General features: G+C 42.6%; 1 protein-coding gene across 2 annotated transcripts in view; it reads left to right on the plus strand.

Annotated features, from left to right (window-relative positions):
• ap1ar (adaptor related protein complex 1 associated regulatory protein) overlaps positions 1 to 17,170 on the plus strand; it is a 128,476-nt gene extending 111,306 nt beyond the window's left edge. For both annotated transcript variants that reach the window (XM_043697636.2, XM_043697627.2), the window contains 2 exons: positions 9,405 to 9,527; positions 13,679 to 17,170. In XM_043697636.2, coding sequence (XP_043553571.1) covers positions 9,405 to 9,527; positions 13,679 to 13,944 — 389 coding nt within the window. In that variant the 3' untranslated portion in view covers positions 13,945 to 17,170. The remainder of the gene's footprint in view (positions 1 to 9,404; positions 9,528 to 13,678) is intronic.
• The last annotated feature ends 8,134 nt before the right edge of the window (positions 17,171 to 25,304 follow it).

Below are 25,304 nucleotides of genomic sequence, written 5' to 3' on the forward strand. Positions count from 1 at the left end.
ATCCAGTCCTGGATGTTCGTAAAGCAGTCTAATAGTTTTTATCAGCAGTGAAATAGTAAGAGTTGGTGGTTAGGTAAAGCTGAAGGTATCCTCTCTGTAGATGTGATAAATAATACAACTTTGGATCATGTTGCCAAGTGGCAGTATGATTGGAACCCGCCCCCCCCCCCCCCCCCCCCCCCCCCCCCCCCCCGCCCCTTAAACTGGAGAATATTTTGGAAGCGCTGTAGGGAAATGGAGCAAATACTTTGTTTTTGTGGGATATGGCCAAAAGTAATGAGGTTCTTGCCTGGCTAACCTCTCAATTGCTATGGTTGAAGGATAACTTCTGTGTGCCATCCCCTTCCTTTTCTTTTTATCCAGATACAGATGTGGGATTTTTTTCAACTATCTGACTGATATGGTTTAACAATTTATATGAAAAGTTGCACTTCCAAGATTGCAGTGCTCCATTACTACAATACAGTAATGTCAGCTAGGATTCATGTGCTCAAAGCTCTGAATTGGAAGTTGAACCCATGGCCGCATTGACAAAATTGCTACCATTGAGCAGTGCTGACTATAGAAGCTAGTCAGTCAATATTGTATAGCATTCACACAAAATATTGTAAATGGAGTAATGTGACTACTTTCTGTAACCCCTCCCTCAATTACATTTTATCTGAGTTCAAAAAGGTTGTGAAAGGTATTAGGTAAAAACAATGACTGCAGATGCTGGAAACCAGATTTTGGATTAGTGGTGCTGGAAGAGCACAGCAGTTCAGGCAGCATCCGAGGAGCAGTAAAATCAACGTTTCGGGCAAAAGCCCTTCATCAGGAATAAAGGCAGAGAGCCTGAAGCATAGAACATAGAAGAATACAGCGCAGTACAGGCCCTTTGGCCCTCGATGTTGTGCCGATCCAAGCCCACCTAACCTATACTAGCCCACTATCCTCCATATACCTATACAATGCCCGTTTAAATGCCGATAAAGAGGGAGAGTCCACCACTGCTACTGGCAGGGCATTCCATGAACTTACGACTCGCTGAGTGAAGAACCTACTCCTAACTTCAGTCCTATATCTACCCCCCCTTAATTTAAAGCTATGCCCCCTTGTAATACCCGACTCCATACGCGGGAAAAGGTTCACACTGTCAACCCTATCTAACCCCCTAATCATCTTGTACACCTCAATCAAGTCACCCCTAAACCTTCTTTTCTCTAATGAAAACAGCCCCAAGTGTCTCAGTCTTTCCTCATACGATCTTCCTTCCATACCAGGCAACATCCTGGTAAACCTCCTCTGCACCCGTTCCAGTGCCTCCACATCCTTCCTATAGTATGGCGACCAAAACTGCACACAATATTCCAGATGCGGCCGCACCAGAGTCTTATACAACTGCATCATGACCTCAGGACTCCGGAACTCAATTCCTCTACCAATAAAAGCCAGTACGCCATATGCCTTCCTCACCGCACTATTTACCTGAGTGGCAACTTTCAGAGATCTGTGTACATGGACACCAACATCCCTCTGCTCATCCACACTACCAAGTATCCGACCATTAGCCCAGTACCCCATCTTTTTGTTATTCTTCCCAAAGTGAATCACCTCACACTTAGCTACATTGAATTCCATTTGCCACCTTTCTGCCCAGCTCTGCAGCTTCTCTATATCCTGCTGTAACCTGCCACATCCTTCCTCACTGTCAACAACTCCTCCGACTTTCGTATCATCCGCAAACTTGCTCATCCAACCTTCTAACCCCTCTTCCAGGTCATTTATAAAAATGACAAACAGCAATGGTCCCAAAACAGATCCTTGCGGAACACCGCTAGTGACGGCACTCCATGAAGAAGCGTGGAGAGATAAGCTAGAGGAGGGTAGGGGTCGGGAGAATGTAGCATGGAGTACAATAGGTGAGTGGAGGAGGGGATGAAGGTGATAGGTCAGGGAGGAAGGTGGAGTGGATAGGTGGTAAAGAAGATAGGCAGGTAGGACAAGTCATGGGGACAGTGCTGAGCTGGAAGTTTGGAACTCGGGTGAGGTGGGGGAAGGGGAAATGAGGAAACTGTTGAAGTCCACATTGATGCCCTGGGGTTGAATTGTTCCGAGGCGGAAGATGAGGCGTTCTTCCTCCAGGTGTCTGGTGGTGAGGGAGCAGCGGTGAAGGAGGCCCAGGACCTCCATGTCCTCGGCAGAGTGGGAGGGGGAGTTGAAATGTTGGGCCACAGGGCGAAGTGGTTGATTGGTGTGGGTGTCCCGGAGATGATCCCTAAAGCGCTCTGCTAGGAGGCGTCCAGTCTCCCCAATGTAGAGGAGACTGCATCGGGAGCAACGGATGCAATAAATGATATTGGTGGATGTGCAGGTAAAACTTTGATGGATGTGGAAGTCTCCTTTAGGGCCTTGGATGGAGGTGAGGCAGGTTAAGTTAAGTTGCCCGTAGTGGTAGGTGAAGGGGTAAATGTAGGGGAATGGGTCTGTGTGGATTGTGCTTCGGCGGGTCGGTGTGGAGTTGTTTCCACACTGTTCGGGCCAGTTCATTGGGCGGCACGGTGGCACAGTGGTTAGCACTGCTGCCTCGCAGCGCCAGAGACCCGGGTTCAATTCCCGACTCAGGCGACTGACTGTGTGGAGTTTGCACGTTCTCCCCGTGTCTGCGTGGGTTTCCTCCGGGTGCTCCGGTTTCCTCCCACAGTCCAAAGATGTGCAGGTCAGGTGAATTGGCCATACTAAATTGCCCGTAGTGTTAGGTAAGGGGTAAATGCAGGGGTATGGGTGGGTTTCGCTTCGGCGGGTCGGTGTGGACTTGTTGGGCCGAAGGGCCTGTTTCCACACTGTAATCTAATCTAATCTAAAAAAAAAAAGGTGTGGGCGCAGTTTTGCAATTCCTGCGGTGGCAGGGGAAGGTGCCAGGATGGGAGGGTGGGTTGTAGGGGGCGTGGACCTGACCAGGTAGTCACGGAGGGAGCGGTTTTGCAGAAGGCGGAAAGGGGTGGGTGGGGAAATATATCCCTGGTGGTGGGATCTTTTTGGAGGTGGCAGAAATGTTGGCGGATTATTTGGTTGATGCGAAGGTTGGTAGGGTGGACAGTGAGCACCAGGGGCGTTCTGTCCTTGTTACAGTTGGAGGGGTGGGGTCTGAGGGCGGAGGTGCAGGATGTGGACGAGATGCGTTGGAGGGCATGTTTAACCACATGGGAAGGGAAATTGCGGTCTCTAACGAAGGAGGCCATCTGGTGTGTTCTGTGGTGGAACTGGTCCTCCTGGGAGCAAATACGGCAGAGGCGGAGGAATTAGGAATACGGGATGGCATTTGTGCAAGAGGTAGGGTGGGAAGTGGTGTAATCCAGGTAGCTATGGGAGTCGGGTTTGTAAAAAATGTCAGTGTCAAGTCGGTCGTCATTAATGGAGATGGAGAGGTCCAGGAAGGGGAGGGAGGTGTCAGAGATGGTCCAGGTATATTTAAGGTCAGGGTGGAATGTGTTGGTGAAGTTGATGAATTGCTCAACCACCTCGTGGGAGCATGAGGTGGCGCCAATGCAGTCATCAATGTAGTGGAGGAAGAGGTGGGGAGTGGTGCCGGTGTAATTACAGAAGATCAACTGTTCTATGTAGCCAACAAAGAGACAGGCATAGCTGGGGCCCATACGTGTGCCCATGGTTACCCCTTTGGTCTGGAGGAAGTGGGAGGATTCGAAGGAGAAATTGTTAAGGGTGATGACCAGTTCGGCCAAACGAATGAGAGTGTCGGTGGAAGGGTACTGTTGGGGACGTCGGGAGAGGACAAAACGGAGGGCTTGGAGGCCCTGGTCATGGCGGATGGAGGTGTAGAGGGATTGGATATCCATGGTGAAGATGAGGCATTGGGGGCCGGGGAAACACATGTCTTGGAGGAGGTGGAGGGCGTGGGTGGTGTCTCGAACGTATGTGGGGAGTTCCTGGACTAGGGGATAGGACAGTGTCGAGGTAGGTAGAGATGAGTTCAGTGGGGCAGGAGCATGCTGAGACAATGGGTCGACCAGGGTGGTCAGGCTTGTGGATCTTGGGAAGGAGGTAGAACTGGGCAGTGCGGGGTTCCGGACTATGAGGTTGGAAGCTGTGGGTGGGAGATTTCCTGTGGTGATGAGGTTCTGTATAGTCTGGGAGGTGATGGTTTGGTGATGGGGGGTGGGGTCATGGTCGAGGGGGTGGTAGGAAGAGGTGTCCTCGAGTTGGCGTTTGGCTTCAGCGGTGTAGAGGTCAGTACACCAGACTGCCGCTGCGCCCCCTTTATCCGCTGGCTTGATGGTGAGGTTGGGATTGGAGCAGAGGGATTGGAGGGCTGCGCGTTGTGAGGGTGAGGGGTTGAAATGGGGGAGGGGGATAGACAGGTTGAGGCGGTTAATGACCCGGCAGCAGTTGGAAATGAGGTCGAGAGCGGGTAATAGGCCAGCGCGGGGTGTCCAGGTGGATGCGATGTGTTGGAGGTGGGTGAAGAGGTCCTCGGAAGGTGGGCGAGAGTCCTGATTGTGAAAGTAAGCTCAGAGGCGGCGGAAGAATTGTTCGACATCACTGTGTGTATTAACTTCATTGATGCGTGGACGGAGGGGGATGAAGATGAGTCCTTTGCTGAGGACTGATCGTTCGTCCTCAGTGAGGGAAGGTCTGGAGGGATGGTGAAAACTCGGCAGGGCTGGGAGCTGGGATCTGGTGTGGTTGTGGAGCTGGGAGTGGGTGCTAACTTAAATTGAATGCTTTCTCTGGGCAGATGTTTTCCCCAGCTGGAGTGATGTGGGCAATAGCTAGAAATTTGTGAAAATAGTGAGTCATAGAGATGTACAGCATGGAAACAGACCCTTCGGGCCAACCTGTCCACGCCGACCAGATATCCCAACCCAATCTAGTCCCACCTGCCAGCACCCGGCCCATTTCCATCCAAACCCTTCCTATTCATATACCCATCCAAATGCCTCTGAAATGTTGCAATTGTACCAGCCTCCACCACTTCCTCTGGAAGCTCATTCCATACATGTACCACCCGCTGCGTGAAAATGTTGCCCCTTAGGTCTCTTTTATTGGAGAGGGAATAATTTGCCTTTTTTTTTCCTTTTAAGCTTTATAATGGCATCTTCAGAATCTTGCTATTTAGCAGCAGCTACCTTATTTCAATGCATTTGCATTTTGATATCGGCTGCAATCAGTGTCAAGACTACATCTGATGGTTTGGTCTCCTCTGGCTGTCAACAAAGTAAAGCATGACACTCCTCTCCCTTCCCCATCCAGCTGCACCCTTGGTCTATGCCCAAAAAGCTACCTTGCCTTTTTAATGGTGGAGCATCACACCGTGGGGCACAGTTCCTGGCTTTAGTTGTTTGAAGTGGTGTGCAGCTGAGCTTCAAATATATGCCAGCAATGTGAACTCTTCAAGGTCCTGGAAGCATCGAGTGCACATATATCTTCTGCCACATGATTGCAGGAGAAAGAGCCTGCATTCATTATTACTAAGATGTAAGGCAGGCCAGGCAGCATCCGAGGAGCAGGAGAATCGACGTTTCAGGCATAAGTCCTTCAGGAATGAGGCTGCTGTGCCAAGTGGGCTGAGATAAAAGGTGGGGGGGGGGGTGAAATTTGGGGGAGGGGCACTGAGAATACGATAGGTGGAAGGAGGTGAGGGTGCTGGCCGGAGAGGGGGTGGGGACGGAGAGGTTGGGAAGAAGATTGCAAGTCAAGAGGGCGGTGCTCAATCCGGGGGTTGGGACTGAGATAAGGTGGGGAGAGGGGAAATGAGGAAGTTGGAGAAATCTACATTCATCCCATGTGGTTGGAGGGTTCTGACTTGTGGAACGTTTCAGGGAACACCTCTGGGACATCCGCACCAACCAACCCAACCACCCCGTGGCTGAACACTTTAACTCCCCCTCCCACTCCGCCAAGGACATGCAGATCCTTGGCCACCTTCATTGCCAGACCCTGGCCACACGATGCCTGGAGGAAGAGCGCCTCATCTTCTGCCTAGGAACCCTCCAACCACACGGGATGAATGTAGATTTCTCCAGCTTCCTCATTTCCCCCCCCCCCCCCCCAACCTTATCTCAGTCCCAACCCTCAGATTCAGCACCGCCCTCTTGACCTGCAACTTCTTCCCAACCTCTCCACCCCCACCCCCTCTCCGGCCTATCACCCTCACCACCTCTGCCTATCGTATTCCCAGCGCTCCTCCTTTCCCCCCCCCCCCCCCCCCCCCCCCCGCCCCACCACCTTTTATCTCAGCCCGCTTGGCACACCAGCCTCATTCCTGAAGAAGGGCTTATGCCCGAAATGTCGATTCTCCTGCTCCTCGGATGCTACTTGGCCTGCTGCATGTTTCCAATACTACAGGCAAGTCAGACAACAGAATGGTGGAAACCAAACAACAGGAAGTGGGGTTTTTTGATTCTCTGAAAGTTTTAGCGAACTTTCTCCTTAATAACCTTTTAACACAGTAGCTTACCCACAAGATTTGGCCAAATATTTCATATTGTAACAATTTTCAGTGAGATAATATAAAAGGGAATAGAACATAGAACAATACAGCGCAGAGCAGGCCTTTGGCCCTCGATGTTGCGCCGACCTGTGAACTATTCTCAGCTCGTCCCCCCACACCATCCCAAAATCATCCATGTGCTTATCTAAGGGATCTGATACAAATTCACAGGCCTGAAAGATGACCAGGCCAACAAATCAGCAATGGGGCATATTCAAATAGGAAATACATGAAAAATAAATCCACATGGCATAAAGAATATGAACCAAAATCTAGATTGGTATCAAAAAATTAAAAGGTTTAAGCCAAACAAGAAGCTTAAGTAAGATTCTTGATAGTGTGGATGAGCAGAGAGATCTCTGTGTCCATGTGCATAGATCCCTCAAAGTTGCCACTCAGGTTAATAGGGTTGTTAAGAAGGCATCCAGCACACTAGCTTTTATTGGTAGAGAGATTGAGTTTTACAGCCATGAGGTCATGTTACAGCTGTACAAAACTCTGGTGCGGCCGCACTTAGAGTATTGCATACAGTTCTGGTCTCCACATTAGAGGAAGGATGTGGAAGCTTTGGAAAGGGTGCAGAGGAGATTTACTAGGATATTGCCTGGTATGGAGGGAAGGTCTTATGAGGAAAGACTGAGGGATTTGAGACTGTTTGAGAGAAGAAGGTTAAGAGGTGACTTGAGACATCTATTGTGATGACTAGCATGAGGGGACAAAGCTTTAAACTCTGGCAGCTCATTCCATACACACACCACCCTCTCAAAATGTTTCCCAGTCTGGTCACTTTTAAATCTTGCCCCTCTCATCTTAAACCTTTGCCCTCTAGTTTTGGACTCCCCTACCCTGGGAAAAAGCCCTTTGCCATTCACCCTATTCATGTCCCTCATGATTTTATAAACCTCTATAAGGTCACCCCTCAGCCTCTGATGCTCCAGGGCAAAATCATTCTCTCCCTATATTTCAAATCCTCCCATCCTAGCAACATCCTGTAAATCTTTTCTGAATCTTTTCAAGCTTAATCACATCTTTCCTACAGCAGGGAGACCAGAATTGTACACAGTATTCTAAAAGTGACCTCACCATCGCCTGTACAGCCACAGCATGGTATCCGAGCTCCTTAACTCAATGCACTGACCAATGAAGGCCGCCTTCATCACCCTATCTCCCTACAACTCCACTTGCAATGAGCAATGCATCTGCACCATTCGGTCTCTTTGTTTGGCTACACTCCCAAGGGACCTCGTCCCAAGGGAGGCCTAAGTCCTCCCCTGATTCATTCAGTGACTAATTCTATATTCAGAGATTTGAAAGATTCCTGACAGCAACCAAGAACGTAATCCATTTGGGTGAAGTGACTGATTTTCAGTCATGCTGTTCATTTTAGTGTGACTTTCCTTTTATTGATAAGTATTCAGAACATCCCCACCCTCCTTTGGAAAAAGAAAATTTCAAATCATCCACCACTTCTGTAAAGACAGATACAAAGTACTTGTTTAATATTTACCATTACCTCTGCAACTTCTTGCAAATTCCCCTAAGGATCCTCAATAAAATCAACATTTACTTCTAGCCTAACCACTTACACGTTTGATGTTTATATGCTCCGTATTGCCTGGTTCCTGTATTAAACATTCTCAATCGATTCTTGCACTTTCCACATGCTATTGATTAATAGCTAAACCATACTCTTGATATGCCTCTTCCTTTTTCAGTTCTGGTTTAGTTTTGATTTTCTTCATTGAGGCTGCATTCTTTGGATGTTCTACCTTTTCCCTTCAAAGGAGCTTGTACCTGTTCTGTCTCTTCTGTGAATACCGTCTATTGCTTTAATTTGCAATCGCCATTTCCAATTTAGCAATGCACCATCCCTTCCTGAAAACATTTCTTGAGAAATTTCCCCTTTGCTATTTTGTGGTCTTCGCGTAATATTACCTTAAACTGAAGTGTATTGCTACTGTTGGCTAGATTTCTTCTTAATTACAAACATGTAAACCATTGCTAAGGCTGGAACTTATTATCCATCATTAATTGAAGTTCAGAAAGAGGTGGTTAGTCACCTTGTCGACGACAAAGTGATTTGTTAGGCTGTTTAATAAGGCAGTTGAGAGTGTGGCTAAAGTTATTTAGATATTGGATTAAATAAGGAGAAGAGATGGATTGTATTGTAACAAACTTCACATGGTTTACTTTATTTTCCAGAACAAAACTTTGTTTGCTTCTTTATCAACTGGAGACTTTTTGATCAGGAAGATTCTCCTATGTACATATCAGAAATGCCTCTCTTTCACTATTTTTAACAGTTTTGCCCAGTCTATACTCAGGAAATCAAAATCTTACCAATATTGCAATTACTTTTTTTGTTGCATCTCTTTGAAATTCACAAATAAATTGTACTAAAGCAATATTAAATAAAGCAATTCTTTGTACTGTGTGACCTTTATTATGTAGTTACAGTAGCTTCACATTCACTTAGTATAGTTAGCTGCAAAAATGATAAATATATAAAAGTATTTTATGTCTGTAGAATACTCAACTACAGAATGAGCAATTCATGATTGTTAGCAGAATGCAAACATTGCTGGCTGAATAAAAATCGAAAGAACTGTGGATGCTGGTAATCAGGAGCAAAAACAGAAATTGCTGGAAAAGCTCAGGAGATATGGAAATCAGAGTTTTCGTTTCATCCTCTGAACTGGCTACTTTGTTTTTCAATGATCATTTAAAAAATGTTTTAACCAAGCAGATGGAATATGTTAGTACTGGTTCAAATGTAATTCAGTCTTTGTAGCTTTGTGTCATAACTGTGATGACTTTGATCAATACTCATTTTTAATTTGATTTATAAGTTGCACATTTTGAGACAGAATATAACATTCTTACATTTTAAGATTTGTTTCTGCCTTCATGCTAGGAATCTCTTCAGAGGCAACTATTCTGACACCAAATACTGAAAGTAGCTGTGACTTGACAACAAAAACCAAATCAACAAATGACGATAGCACTTCACTGGACCTCGAGTGGGAAGATGAGGAAGGTAAAACTCCTTAAATATGTAGACCTTCTGTCATCAGTTTTAATTATGTCGCTGAGCAGAAGTCAGGAAATCCCTGTTGAAGAGGTAGATAAGTTCTAGCAATCTGGGAATGGCTTTCAGATACTAAACTTATTCTTGGCTCCACAGATTTGCATTCACTTTTCAAGGTTAGAATACCATCACATCAAATATTGTTTTAAGTTTAAGTTCAAATACGAGGAATATTTGTTAAATATTGGATGAACTGTTACGTTATTTTGGCTGCAAAAAATCTTTAGTTAAGCCACACTGAACAATTAAGTAGCCTAATCTTCTGCACTCATTTTAAGAATGCACAGTCACTTTTTCACCTTAAATTGTAATCTACTTTATCAACTTAGATTAATCTATCATAACTTGTGGAATACATCAAACAAATTTTAGAATTAGAATTGGGTTTGTTGTCACACACTCAAGTACAGAGATACAGGAGTACAGCAAAACTGTACAAAGTCACTATTTGTGGCACCATCTTAGATACAAAGATACCAAGGTACAAAATCTTCTGTGTAAATTGGAAAAATGAAGAAATAAAGTTAAAAGATCAGCATTACAGCCCTTCTAAAGCAGGGAGTCCATCCTAGGCTTCCTCAGGAAGGCCGAGAGTCTGCACTGGGCTTCCTTGAGGCTGGGAGTCCCTGGAGTCTGCACTGGCTCAACTCTCCACCACTGATGCCGTCCAAGGAATAGAGGTAAGTCGAGAGAAAAAAATGGATGGACAGAGTGGATGAGCTCCAGTTTAGGAGCCTCTTCTGCCACCAACTCACAGGAAATTTGTCTCCCTTCTAGGAGCTTCACAGTGACTTGTTTCTTATGAGACTTCAAGTGGTTAGCACTGCTGCCTCACAGCGCCTGAGACCCGGGTTCAATTCCCACCTCAGGCGACTGACTGTGTGGAGTTTGCACGTTCTCCCCGTGTCTGCGTGGGTTTCCTCCGGATGCTCCGGTTTCCTCCCACCGTCCAAAAGATGTGCAGGTCAGATGAATTGGCCATGCTAAATTGCCTGTAGTGTTAGGTAAGGGGTAAATGTAGGGGTATGGGTGGGTTGCGCTTCGGCAGGTTGGTGTGGACTTGTTGGGCCGAAGGGCCTGTTTCCACACTGTAATGTAATGTAATCTAATCTAATTAATTTTAAGAAGTGTTGAAACAAATCAAATCGTCCTGTGCAGTTCAGAAAAACAAGAAAATTAAGACATCAAAACCCAGCGTTGCAGTTTTTAAAATTGATGAGTCATTTGCTCGTAAAACTAATTTTGTGATGTTGTTTGGCCTGCTTTGATCCTTGCCTCTAACCATCAAACATGTAAAAGTGTAGGAAAATAAGCCTGTTCTAGGAATATGAACTATGGTTTGCTTTGAAAACAGTTCTATGTTGCATTTGGAGTTAATACAATAAAGTCCCCATTGTCTGGAATTTTCATGCAACAGACAATTGATAGAAGTAGGTTTCCTCACATTGGCAACTGATTGTTTGTTTGGTCATATCTTCCTCTCTCTCCCTTTGATCAAAAATCACTGACAGTGCTTATGAGCAGGCTTGGTCACAAGCACCCGTGTAACCAGCACCCCCATTCCCCATGCAAGGTGCACATTACAGAGTTTATTGTAATTCCAAATCGAACAGTTTTTTTTTGCTACAGGCAGCTTCCACGAAAAGTCAGTTTTATTTCTATGGTCCAGCAGCTGTAACCTTTGTGTTTTTTTTCGTCAATGGCAAGAAGGAAATATTGCCATAAAATGAGTGCAATGAAAGTTCCCATCCAAGCCACTTGCCATCTTGACTTAGAACTGTATTATGTTCATTCACTGTCACTGGGTCAAAATCCTGTAACTTCCTTCCTAATGACGTTGCGGGTGTATCCCTACTTAAAGGACAGTGGAAGTTTTAAGAAGGTAGCTTATTTATTAACACCTCCACTGCAATTAGGCATAGGCTACAAATGTTGGATTAACCAACAGTGCTCACATCCCATTAATAAACTTGTAAAAAATGAAGGTTCACTGGACTGAGTCCTAGTATCAGACTGTTATTCTGTGAGAAAAGATTGAGTAGACTAGACTGAAATTTGCTGCAGTTCAGAAGATTGAAATACAATCTAGCTTAAATATATACAATTCTTAAGTGGCTTGACAACATAGAAGCAGAGAAAAGATTTCTTCCTGGCTGGACAGTCTTGATATTTGTCTCATTGGCCAAATAATCTCAGTAGATGAGATGGAGGTTGTTTAGCTTGAGATCGAACTAGCCTATTCCATTTTCTATTTGAATTCTTTCATATGCAACCAATGCTGCATTTGTCTGAGCGAGTGAATTAAACTTCCCCATGGACAAGCAACCACATTGCAAAGGCTGTAAAATTGTATAAGATGACCAGGGTGTAAAGTCTGTAGCCATACACATTCAGGGCTACTCCCTACACTGATGGGCAACAATTCCACACACTCAAACTTCAGATTATTTTCAACAGTCAATGAAATTTTATGTGCAAATGCTTTATTCCCAAGCAGCTGTCAAAATGTCAACATATCAAAACAGTCTAGTGTCTGATCTTTCTGAGAAACAGACTGTGCAATTAGTGCAGAGATAATCTCCTTGATGCTGAACAATTACAGATTAATATTTTATTGAATGATGAGTTGTTCTCTTCATCTGTATCATTGGTGTATCAGTTTTGTATTTTAATTTATAACTTTTGGAAGTAATTGAAACTTTGGGATTTGATTAATATTTAATCAAGGATCTACCTTTGGCCCTTCCAATTCTCCTCTAAATGTTGCAACTTAACATCCAAAAATAAAGTCAGATATCATATGTATGCTGATGAAACCCAGTTTTATCTCACTACCATTCTTGACTTTTTCTCATTATATCTGATTTGTCATGCAGCTTGTCTGACATTCATTATTGAATCAACAAAAGTTTTGTGGACTAAGTATTTGGAAGACCAAAGACTTTGGCCCTCAGCATAAACTCTGTTCCCTCATAAGCCATTCTATTCTCCCTAGCCATTATCTAAAGCTAAATCAGATTCTTTACGGTCTTGCCATCCTATTTGAACCAGAGCTGAACTTCTGACCATGACCACACTAACACTAAGATTCCTTGAATCCAACTTTAACAGCATATATTTGTAACCTGTCTCAGTCTTTTTGCTGCTAAAACCATTATCTGTGCATCGGTTACTTGTTAATCAATAATTCCAATCTTCCATAAATTTGAGCTCTCAAAAAAAGGTTCCTTTGAGCAATTTCCAAGCATTTATCATCATTGCCCTTACCTACATGAAATCCTAGTCCAGCAGCCTCTCGAAATTCCCATCCTTGTGTTAAACCTCTTCAAAAACCTTTTGCATCCCTACATCTAACCTTGTTCCCATCATTATCCAAGAATACTTGTCACCTTCAGTTTTGTTTTTAATGCAGTTTCTCACTTATTTTGTCACAATGCCTGTTCCAGTATAGGCTATATGCTTTGGAATTCCTTCCCTATCCTGGCTATTTAAGATGCTTCTTAAAACCAATCTCTTTAACCATGCGTTTGGTCACCTATCTCCTTGTGGCACAGTGTCAAAATCCTGTCTGAAAACGTTCTTGTGAATACATATTGCTGTGTTAAAATTGCTACATCATAGTTTGGCAGTGCTATAGGTTGTAACAAGAGTCATGTTTAAGAGGCAGCACAGTGGCTCATTGGTTAGCACTGCTACACCAGGGACTCGGGTTCAATTCCAGCCTTTGGCGACTCATGGAGTTTGCACATTCTCCCCTTGTCTGCATGGGTTTCCTCCAGGTGCTCTGGTTTCCCCTCTGACTCCAAAGATGTGCAGCTTAGGTAGATTGGCTATTTTAAATTGCCCGTAGTATTCAGGGATGTGCAGGTTAGGTGGATTGGCCATGGGAAACACAGGGTGGGGAGTCTGGGTGGGACACACTGCAGAGAGTCAGTGTGGACTTGGCCTGAGTGGCCTGTTTGCACACTGTAGGGATTCTATAAGAAAGTAAAATTATAAAAGATGATTTTTCTCACTGCTCTTGCCTTATGATACAAACTGAAATTTTAGAATTATTTCACCTGCTGAACTAAACAAAAATACCTTTTTTTTCATTCAAGGGATTAATAGAATGATTCCAATGAGAGAGCGCTCTAGAACTGAAGAAGACATTCTTCAAGCAGCCTTAAGGCACAGCAGCCATAGACCTGGGAGCAACCCACTGTCTGCATCAGATGAGTCAACTGGACTGGAATGGGAAAATGATTTTGTCAGTGCAGAATTGGATGATAATGGAAATTCTGAATATGCAGGTTTTGTGAACCCAGTCCTAGAACACTCTCCTAATGATATGAAAAATACAGGTGGTGATAAGCAGAGTAGGTAGTGAGCTTTACTAGATTGTAATTTGGTTGAAACCAAACTTTTAAGGCATTGTAAGAATGTACTTCAATTCTGGTTGGACTTTTTACCTTTTTGATTGGTGGTCTGAGTCCACGTAGACAGCAAAAGGACATGACTGCTTTGTATTTTGTTAGCACATACAATTTACAATTAAGTGCAATTCTTGTAAAATTTCAGCTTATGAATGAATTTTTAAGCCATTACATTGGGTGTTGATTAAAAAGGTTGTGTTGTAAAGGGAAAATGTGATGTGAAGTATAATTGATGAAACTTTCTAGCTATGAGATGCATGTTTGTATGTATTCATTTTTATGAGTCACTGCTGTTCTGGTTGTATAAAGAGTAACAAATAATGGATACACTGGATTATTAAACTGGTTTATTGATCAGTTTTGATAAATACTGTTATATTAATATGTAAATATCATGAAGCCTTACGAGATTGACTTATTTTCTTTTCATAACAAATGAACCTTTGTTTAAGTTATATATCCATTGGTTTTATTGAGTTATTCTTGATTGTGTGTTAGCTCATATTTTTTCATCAATATAAGTCTGTTACATGCTTTGCTCTAAACAAGAGTATTTCAAAATTGCAGGTCAAGTTGTTTTGGTTCCGTAATGTCAACTCCTATATTTCTTTGTTTCTGCTACTTCCTCCTCATTCTGGGAAGGTAGGTGGGAGAGCCAGAATTGCTTGTGTTTTATAACCTCAAGAGTCCTAGTGGACCTTAACTGAAATAATGTTTTCTTTTTTGAGGTTCCCCTTGCAGCCTGACCAAATATTGCTGAGCTCAGAAATAGCATGTTCAACTTCAGATGTATAAAGATTTGATTCCCATTTTAGTCTTCTGATATGAAGGCTGTAAATTTTACTACTGAGATCAAGTTACAGAGAGGTTGCACATTGTTCCTGTTGCCAACAAACACAGTTTCAGGCATATTTGAGAATGTAAAAATAAAATTCTGTCTTTTTATTTTGCTGACTGTAGGCCTCAGTGTGAAAGTCGTTTGAACAATTTTAGAACATAAAAACAGGAGGTTGTGATTTGACAATTCAAACATGCTCAGTCCAACACTAGCCTGAGACCTCTTATTTCATGAGCTTCTGACAATCTATTGAATATGTTCACTGAACATCCAGAATTCTCTGGTGTGGGGAATTCCAGAAATGCACAATGCTTTGATGAGAAAATCTCTCATCACTGCAGTCCTTAATGGCCAACGCTTTATTCTGAAACTGTGAACCATAGTTCTTATTCCCAGTTCAGACAACTGTCCTCAGAACATCCATCCTGTCACACTTTGAGAGTTTTGAATGTTGAAATCACCTCTCATTCTTTTAAATTTCAGGAAATGTCGGTCCAATCATTATCATCATAAGACAATCCCCTCATCCCGGAAATTAATTGACTGGGACAATTCATAGCTGCCCGTAATTTGTTATTAAACGAGCATTTTAATTTGGAAGCCAAAATAAATAACCTCAAAAGCATGCTAGTGCAACAGAAGAGCAGTTTTGATTTAAGTGAGACATGTTGTTGTGGAACGTTTTTGATTTGTTATTAGACAGGCTGGTGGGTATTTCATTTTATAAATTGTCTGGTATTGGATTTTGAGAGAGCTGTTTGAAAGAACTACATGCTTTTTCTGATTTAATATCTCTCATCTGGCACTCATTCTATAAACTTGATGCGACCAAGCTGGTGGATAAGCACACAGTAGATGTGCAATAAATAATATAATTTTCTAAATGATGCAGTTTTCTCTCAACATTTATGTAGAAGTTAGGGTGTTATACACTGTAATCGGTCAAATCAGCTAGTTATGAACATCTGTTCTGGACACATTGTAAATGTATTTTGACAGTGGCACTTTTAAATCTTCCCTGTTTCTAAAGTGTAAATGAGAATCATCTCTTGTTTCTGTTAATTTTTGGTATTTATAGTTGTAACTTCTCAATCAGTTTATTCGAAAAGTTTACTCTTCTTACATCAACCTCCCTGCTGAATATATCCCAGACATTGTTGGTCAAGCTATGCCTTTCTTCCACCTCCAGGGACCTTGGCTTACGTGCCTTGGTTCCTTAGCTTATCAGTTGAATTTTGCCAAAATCTAACATTTCCTTGTTAAAGTGGGATTCCCATGCTAGTTTGCAGCAACTTCTGACACCGAGTTTGGCTGCTTTGAAGCTTATTCCTTTCACTGTTAATGGTTAAAATTTTTAACAAAATGTTAGTGTAAATAATCCCATCTTTTTGCCCTGAGAAACTTGTCTGTGTGTAACACGTCACATTTGTTTAATTGATAAACAGAGCCAGCTCATCGGTCTACTTGTGTTTCACTCATTTTGTTTGGAGTGAAAGCCAGCTGCTCAAAAAACCAGGGTGTGAATCAAGAACAGAAAATGCCGATTATACTCCATTCCTGGCAGCCTCTCTGGACAATGAAAACAGTCAGCGTTTGAGGATAACATTTCATCTGTTACTGACCTGAAAAGTTCTCTGTCAAGAGTGTAGTGCTGGAAAAGTACAGCAGGTCAGGCAGCATCCAAGGAGTAGTAGAATTGACGTTTTGGGTATAAGCCCTTCATGCCCGAAACGTCAATTCTCCTGTTCCTCGAATGCTGCTGTGCTTTTCCAGCACCATGCTTGGCAACTCTGAGCTCTAGCATCTGCAGTCCTCAATTTCTCCTGTTCATAGATGATGTCTGACATACTGAATGTTTCCACTATTTTCCGTTATTACATGAATTCAGCATATGAATCTGACTGCATTTGTTCAGCAGTACAGCAACTGAGGAAAAATAAGAGCCATCAAAACACCAGAAGTTGCACTTTAGAATATGTTAATAATTTAATAACAGGAGAAGCTAATAAGTACATGAGGGAGAAAGGAAAAGGATATGGTGATGGAATTAAGTTGTAGGAGGTTTAAATGAGCAGAAAAGCAGAGGTTTTTTAGGCCAATTGTGTTATTTTTGTGCAGTGAATTGTAAGTTAGCAGCTAAAGTTAATGCATTCTTTAGGTTCTGAAAAGACTTGCTCATAATATACCAGAGCCTTTGTGTTGGTGTGAGAGAATTATCACGATATAACATTTTTTTGATGGAATTCCATTTTATTTCTGGAGTCCTGATAACTGGCACATTCATATTGTACATTTAATTTTTTTCCACACATTACTAAATAAATGCCCTTTTGACATGGGGTGGTAGCTCTTTCGGGTGTGTAATGATCTCTTAAATTGTTGTTTGAACTCTATTGAATTGATTTCCTTCCATATTTCCGGTTCCAGCACATGAAACCATTTTACTTGCAGTGTTTTAGACTCTGTCATTTTTTTTTCATTCTGATGCATTCATCACTAACTAGCATACTAAAAACTGTTCAATATTTTTAAAAGTGCATATGGATTATAATAAAGCATTTTTGGACAAAAATTAAGGTATCATCCCAGGCTATAAAAGTACTGATCATTAGAAATATAGACTTTGAGAAGTGAATCATTATTAAAATCAAAGAAAATCTATTGGTTTTATGGTAATAATGAATGTCCACACTCCAATAGTTTGTACCAAATTCACCACTAGTTATGTTTGGCTTTGTATTTGCATTTTGGTCCAGCGATACACCAATGGTCCAATAATTAATGAGACTGGACAGAAATCCAACAAGGTTCATCCATTATATATGTTAATTTAGTTACCATGAAAGATTTAATTACTTATATCTGCATTCAAAACATTAATTAAAGCCATCAAAGCAGAAGAATAATCACTATTCTCAATTTATAAAGAGTTTTCTTCCTGGCTGTCTGTCCACCTGGTCAAGCTGCTTAAGTTTCTTCTGACTGTCAATCAATAAGCACATCGACCTGGACCCAATATACCGGCCACTGCAACGGACAGCTGAAACTGACAACCGGAAGCCGCAGAGATAAACCACTATAAATGCCGGAGGAAACATCACAGAAGCGCTTCACAGGAGGCTCCCAAGCACTGAGGATGTCACCTAGACAGGGGACGAAACGTCGGCGAACAGAACCACAACAATGAGCACCCGAGCTACAAATGTTCTCACAACTTTTTATTGTACCTGCACGCTAGCTTTCAGTGACTTATGAATAAGGGTACCTAAATCTGTTTGAACATAAATGCTTTAATTGCTCACCATTTAAGAACTATTCTGCACCATTGTTCCTCCTACCTAAGTGAATAACCTCACATTTATCCACATTATATTCCATTTTCCATGCTCTAGCCCATTCATTCAACCTATCTTAAATCCCCTTCAAACCTCTGCATCTCCTCCTGTGACTCGCTGCAACCAAGTTTTCTTTATCATTGGCAAAATTTAAAATGTGGAGACCAACTGTAATATTTTCATCATTACAAACATAATAAACAGCCGGAATCCAAGCACTGGTCACATTCTATCAACTTGAGACTGATCTATTTATTCCTACTGTTTTCTGTCTGTTAACCAACCCTCAATCCCATGCACTTCAATTTTATCAACTAACTTCCTGTATACAACTTTAACAAAAGCTTTCTTAAAGTCCAAATACAGTACATCCACTGGTTCCTCCTTATTGATTCTGCTCAGAACATCCTCAAAAGACTTCCCAAGTTTGACATGATTTCCCCTTCCTGTTGAGTTTCTTCAGCACTTTTGTTTTTATCCAATATATGCTAACTGTGCTAAATCCCCTGACACCCCTGCGTCCCCTAGCTCTGCTTCCTCTAATATAAAGCCATCTCTTGTAGTATCATGGCAAGGTAAATCAATAGGAAAATGTTTCTTGAATAAAGATTTCCTTATGTTTTCCTTATCTCTGAAGACTTTATGCTGCTAAAGGATATTTACAATGAGACAAGGGATATTACATGATTTCATTGAGTGAAAGAGCAATACAGCAAAGTCTCTTCTCTACTGAAAAACCTCAAGTAAGTTGTAAGTCCCCATTACACAGGAGCGTGCATATGTTAGTGCCAAAGATTCGTAAGGTATTACAAACCATTACAAAACCAAGCAATGAGCAAATGTACACTATCATATGCAATGAGTGACTGTGCAGATATCTTAATCAGGCAAGGGCTTGATGATAAAATTATGTAGGTAGAAGGAATAAAAGCATCCAATGCCTATATTTTAAAAATAACTGTCAAGAGTGCTAAGTTGGTGTGCTCAGTAACAAGGGCAATGTACTCATTCTTTTATCAATGATCTGCATAGAGTTGCAGACAGCCATATGACAATTTGAAAGAAGAATTAATCGGACTGAATTGTAAGAATCCTTAGAGAAAGCATCATCTGACTACTTGCATTTAGGGATGACAATGTTAGCAAAAGCAATTCAATCTTAAAATCAGGAGTAAAATCAATTGGTGATTCAGGGTTATAGGGAGAATCGTATCCCAAAAATGACAAATTCAATGTAATATGTTTATTTAAAAGCGGAGACGGTCTTTGCAAAATGGAAGACAGGAAGAGGATACATCACCCACCCCAGCAAAATGTTATGGGTGCGGCAGAAAAAAATGTAAGTGCAAAATCTGCCCTGCCAGAGCTCCAATAGCACTTTTGCAAGGTCATTTCCAACTTTTGTGTCAACACAAGAAGATTGTACAGAATAAGTCCAGAGAAGCTCAAATGATGGCAAGAACCATAAAATAGAAAGCACCAATAATGTACGGGTGCCTTTCCTTTGTGAAACAAAGGAACCAACTGAAACCTACTGGAGTGCTGATATCGTAGTAAAGAGAAACAAGACTTTCTTTACGTTAGACCCAGGTGCAGCAGTTTTAGTTCCTTTAGAAAAATCACTGAAGTTATTATACATGATCATAAAACAGGGTTATTCACTCTTAAACAGGAAAACCTGTACCAACATACATGTGGTTTGTAAGGTAGAGGAATGGGAAAGCTAAGGCTTTAAAAGTTTCTCAGTTGAATTTTCACAGCTTGATCAGATGAGCTAATGGGTGGCAGATAGAGTTTAATTTAGATAAATGTGAGGTGCTGCATTTTGGGAAAGCAAATCAGGTCAGGACTTATACACTTAATGGTAACGTCCTGGAGAATGTTGCTGAACAGAGAGACCTTGGAGTGCAGGTTCATAGTTCCTTGAAAGTGAAGTCACAGGTAGACAGCATAGTGAAGAGTGTTTGGTATGCTTGCCTTTATTGGTCACTGCATTAAGTGTATGAGTTGGGAGATCATATTGAGGCTGTACAGGTCAGTGGTTAGGCCACCTTTGGGATTCTTTGTTCAATTCTGATATCCCTGCTTTAGGAAGGATGTTGTGAACCTTGAAAGAATTCAGAAAAGATTCGCAAAGATGTTGCCAGGATTGAAGTTAAAAATCACACAACAGGTTTATTTGGAAGCACTAGCTTTCGGAGCACTGCTCCTTTATCAGGACTAGTTGGATCAAAGGGTCTGTTTCCATGCTCTATAACTCAATGACGCAGTCTTTAGAAGTAATGATGTAAAAGGAGGTAAATGGTCATCAAACCATCCCATCACTGGTGAAACTTTTAAGTGTGTTGGGTAAATTAGAAGTTGGACTCTCCTGAATTCAATGAGAAGTTGAATGTTTGATGTGGGCCTAGAATGGGAAGCAGGTCTGAGTGCAGCAGACTCTCCCGTTTTGATGTAACATATTGGTCATTCACTAATATGTCACTTGCACCACTTGGACTCCTCCACCCTATGGAAAAGATCTTGTCTATTCATCTTATCCATGCCCCTCATGATTTTATAAATCTCTATAAGGTCACTCCTCAGCCTCTGGAATTCCAGAGAAAATAGCCCCAGTCTATTTGGCCTCTCCCAATAGTTCAAATCCTCCAACCCTGGCAACATGCTTGTAAATCTTTTCTGAACCCTTTCAAGTTTCACAACATCATTTCTGTAGCAGGGAGACCAGAATTGCACGCAGTTTTCCACAAGAGGCCTAAATATTGTCCTGTACAGCCGCAACATAACTTCCCAACTCATACTCAGTGGACTGACCAATAAAGGTAAGCATACCCAAATGCCTTCCTCACTCTCCTGTTGACCTGATACTCCACATGTATTTGCCCCTTTAATGTTTAAGCATCCAGCAGACAGGGATCCCATGTCCAACAAATTGGCACTGACCTGGGAGTTGTCCTAGCCATTTTCATCTGTAGAACAGGAAGTGATGGAAAGAACGCAGCTTACCTCTGACACTATCAGTTTTGGGTTCCACCTGGGCATCAGATGCCACCACCTCATGCTCCCCCACCACACACACAAAGACAGTCCTTATGTCTCTCTTTATTTCACATTATCCCAAAAGACCATTTTGCCCAGCACCCGTGTTCCCCAATGTTTCAACCCACCAGATTGCCTCCAACTATCTTCCCTGCCTCGTAAACGCTGACACCTGAATGATGCCCACCCTGCTCCTCTACATGCCCCATGTGGAGGCCATGGTGGTTGGTAAGACCAACAACCCCCACCCCCTGCAGCCTACCATGCCCATCAATGCTATTCCCAGTGAGCCTTCCGTACATCCTGCGCAACCCCCAGACCTCCCATCACTATCTTGGAACCTACCCTCTACAAATACCGCTGCTTCCCTCCCCCAGCCTTGACTTTCCCATCCCCTTTTGTCAGAAATCATCTCCACTGCCACCCAACCCCCTGCCCCCCCATGCTGCCCTCTACAGGCTTCACTCTCAAACTGCTCAACAGACAACACACGGACTTTCCCAGGACTGTATTCATAGCAGACCTCAGTCCAACTTCGACATGACTGACCAGATCCCTCCCTGATTGCTCTACTTGCTGCTTCCCACTGGAACAACCATGATTCCTCAGACTTCTTGGATGGCCCTAGAGAACTGACCATTGCCCACTCCCGGCAGTATGGTTGAATATATTCCATGACTGTGACCATTCCTTGTGGATAGCTTACTATAGCCAGACCTATGGAATGTGTGGAGATTGCGTCTGTGATTGACAATATTTGGACGCCCAGACAGTGACTCCCACACCCTTTGGCAAGACTGCTGGCATGGCCCCACATATTTTCCAACATGTCTATTTTGTTCGATGAGTACACACTGAGTTTGTTGCACATACAGCTGACACATGCTTTAGGTATTAGGCTCTCATGTCGTCTGGACAGATCCTTCCTGATAAACATAACAAGCAGCCTGTTAGTCTGGGCTGAAGTGAACACCAACACAAAAGCACAGGTAGTGTTTGGTTCTGGTTGAAGTGTTGACAGGGAAGGCAAAGTGTGGATGCTGCAAGCATGCAGGTTGGCTGTCAGTGAGCGAGCACTAAGAGAACAGACAAGCAGCCCTGAGATGCAGCCTGATCAAATCTGTGTCTGTGCAGAGGCTCTTACAGCAACCTTTCAATATTAGTTGCTGGTGCACCCTGAAATGCAGATCTGAGCTTCCTAAGTGTCCTGCGACAGGTTAGGAATCATGACGGGTTGATAAATATCAGATGTCAATGTCCATGAACAAGGAATACATACAGCAGTTATCCATGGATGCTGCCTGGTGCTGAGCAACTTGGACTCTTGTTGCACCCAGCAGTAAGCTGAAGTCACCAGGTATTCACTCTGACTTCCATGGTGCAAATTTTCAATGTCTAGCTTATTCGGTATGGTAGAAAGCTTAATATTAAGAAAGCAAGTTGTGCTATTAATAAGGCACTTAACAAGCCATAATCCCCTTTTATTGACATCTTGCAGTGGAAACTCACAATGCATGACCATGTACTGGATTGCTCCTGACATCAAGATAGACCTCGCTGAATTTCTCATGTAATTCTGCCACAAATCTTGCCATAGGGCATCTTCAGATTTCTATTTCATGCATTGTTACTGCAAGAAATACACAGAATCTTCCTTATAGTTTTATTTAGCAAATGAATATTTTAAAGTTAAGTTTCCCTGGGGGAATTAGGATAATGTCAATTAATGATTTCTTGCTGCTAAAGAAATTAGATTCCTCAGATTTGTAGCATTTTTACAACTTCTCAATTTTTCTTAGTGTTGTGCAACACTCCCTTTTGCATATTTCTTCTTGGTACCGCTTTATAAGCCAAATTGAGCTCAAGTGTCATGTTGCAAACATTTAAGCTCCTCCTTTCCAAGCTCATGTGCTATATTTACTGACAATTACAGAATTGGGCTCGATCTTGGATCATTTCCACATTATCTCTGAGTCTTTTGGTATGCTGATATCAGCACACTTGCTGCTGTTTTTTTGGTTGTGTTCAAGCTAATTATTAGTCAACATTGGAATGAAGTGCAGCAAACCTTTGATGTCACTTACCTCAGACAAAAGATACACGTACCAAGTCAATAAATTGCATTATTACAAACTATCATTCAAGCATTTTATTTCTATTACTCAAATTAAAGATTCAAACTATTCTACAAACATTACCTGCAGCATAGATTTTCTGTCCACGTGAAAATTGGCTAAGTTTCTGGTAGAGGTGTTCAAATTACTGTTCAAGTTCTATAAATGATGCTGAATACCAATTGTGAATCCTGGTTTAAGAAACTGGGTTCATACTTACAGGTGTAAGAAAAGCAGTCATCTCACAAAATTGTTAATGGTGTTTTTGAGCACAAGTTGTCATTTTTTAAATCTCATGCATTTATCCACAAATATAATTTTGGATAGTTTATACACCATTAAACTCTATATGTCATAATTTCTGTCTAAACTATTCTATATGACTTAAAACCTTTTCCTATCCTTTTATTAGGATAGTTAGCATACCATGTCAAATGAATTTGATGATAATAAAATGACTTGATGTTTGCAGTTCATGAAGCCTTATCAAACTGATTACATACCCATCTACAAAATGTCGTAAGTTTATAGGGATAAGAGCCAGTAATACAGTGAAAATCTGTTCAGGTGAAATTTATAAAAAGGTAAACTAAAAAGACAATAAGGAAATAGTTACCCATTTGCCATATCAAATGGATGGATAATTCTAAGAACTTCCTGTCTCATTTGCCAACTGAGAAAGATAAAGTAGTCCCAGTTATCCCAGGCACCCACCATCTATGAACTGTACTATTTGTAGCAGCTCAGCTCTGGTCCTGTCATACTTCTTTGTATTTTTAACTCCATTCTCCTGCAAGCAGTGAAAAATAAAAGACTTTTGAGAGAACATAGAACATAGAAAAATACAGCACAGAACAGGCCCTTTGGCCCTCGATGTTGCGCCGATCCAAGCCCACCTAACCTACACTAGCCCACTATCCTCCATTTAAGTGATAAGTGAGATGTTGTTGCAAAGGATACATAAAGATTGGGATGTGTGAATAGTGGATAATAAATAGGGAAGTGATGAAGTGCATAGAAAGTGAAGGCTGATACTGCTGAACATTGACTGAGTGTGAGGAGTGATATGACTGGAGAACATTTAGCAAGGCAGAATGAAAGTGGCGGGGTTGGGGGCTAGTGGTGGGAGCTGGCTTAAAGCACAGCTTGTAGTTGAAACCGGAAAAACACTCACTCTTATGTAGCTGATCAGATTATGGCACTATTTTCTGCACTGCCTCCATCCAATTGAGGAGAAAGTGAGGTCTGCAGATGCTGGAGATCAGAGATGGAAATGTGTTGCTGGAAAAGCGCAGCAGGTCAGGCAGCATCTAGGGAACAGGAGAATCGACGTTTCGGGCATTAGCCCTTCTTCAGGAATGAGGAAAGTTGGTCCAGCAGGCTAAGATAAAAGATAGGGAGGAGGGACTTGGGGGAGGGGCGTCGGAAATGTGATAGGTGGAAAGAGGTCAAGGTGAGGGTGATAGGTCAGACTGGGGTGGGGGCGGAGAGGTCGGGAAGAAGATTGCAGGTTAGGAAGGCGGTGCTGAATTTGATGGATTTGACTGAGACAGGCTGGGGGGAGGGGAAATGAGGAAACTGGTGAAATCAGAGTTCATCCCTTGTGGTTGGAGGGTTCCTAGCCGGAAGATGAGGCGTTCTTCCTCCAACCGTCGTTTTGCTGTGGTCTGACGATCAGCATTCCGTAAACCCCTCCCCTATCAGCATTCCGTAAACCCCTCCAACCGCCACCAGGACAGAACCCCACTGGTCCTCACCTACCACCCCACTAACCTCCATGTACAGCGCATCATCCGCCGCCATTTCCGCCACCTCCAAACGGACCCCACCATCAAGGATATATTTCCCTCCCCTCCCCTATCAGCATTCCGTAAACCCCTCCAACCGCCACCAGGACAGAACCCCACTGGTCCTCACCTACCACCCCACCAATCTCCATGTACAGCGCATCATCCGCCGCCATTTCCGCCACCTCCAAACGGACC

This window comes from Chiloscyllium plagiosum, unplaced genomic scaffold (genome assembly GCF_037043375.1).
Source record: "Chiloscyllium plagiosum isolate Xiang-an unplaced genomic scaffold, Cpla_swu_hap1 HiC_scaffold_1, whole genome shotgun sequence".
Classification (NCBI taxonomy): domain Eukaryota; kingdom Metazoa; phylum Chordata; class Chondrichthyes; order Orectolobiformes; family Hemiscylliidae; genus Chiloscyllium; species Chiloscyllium plagiosum.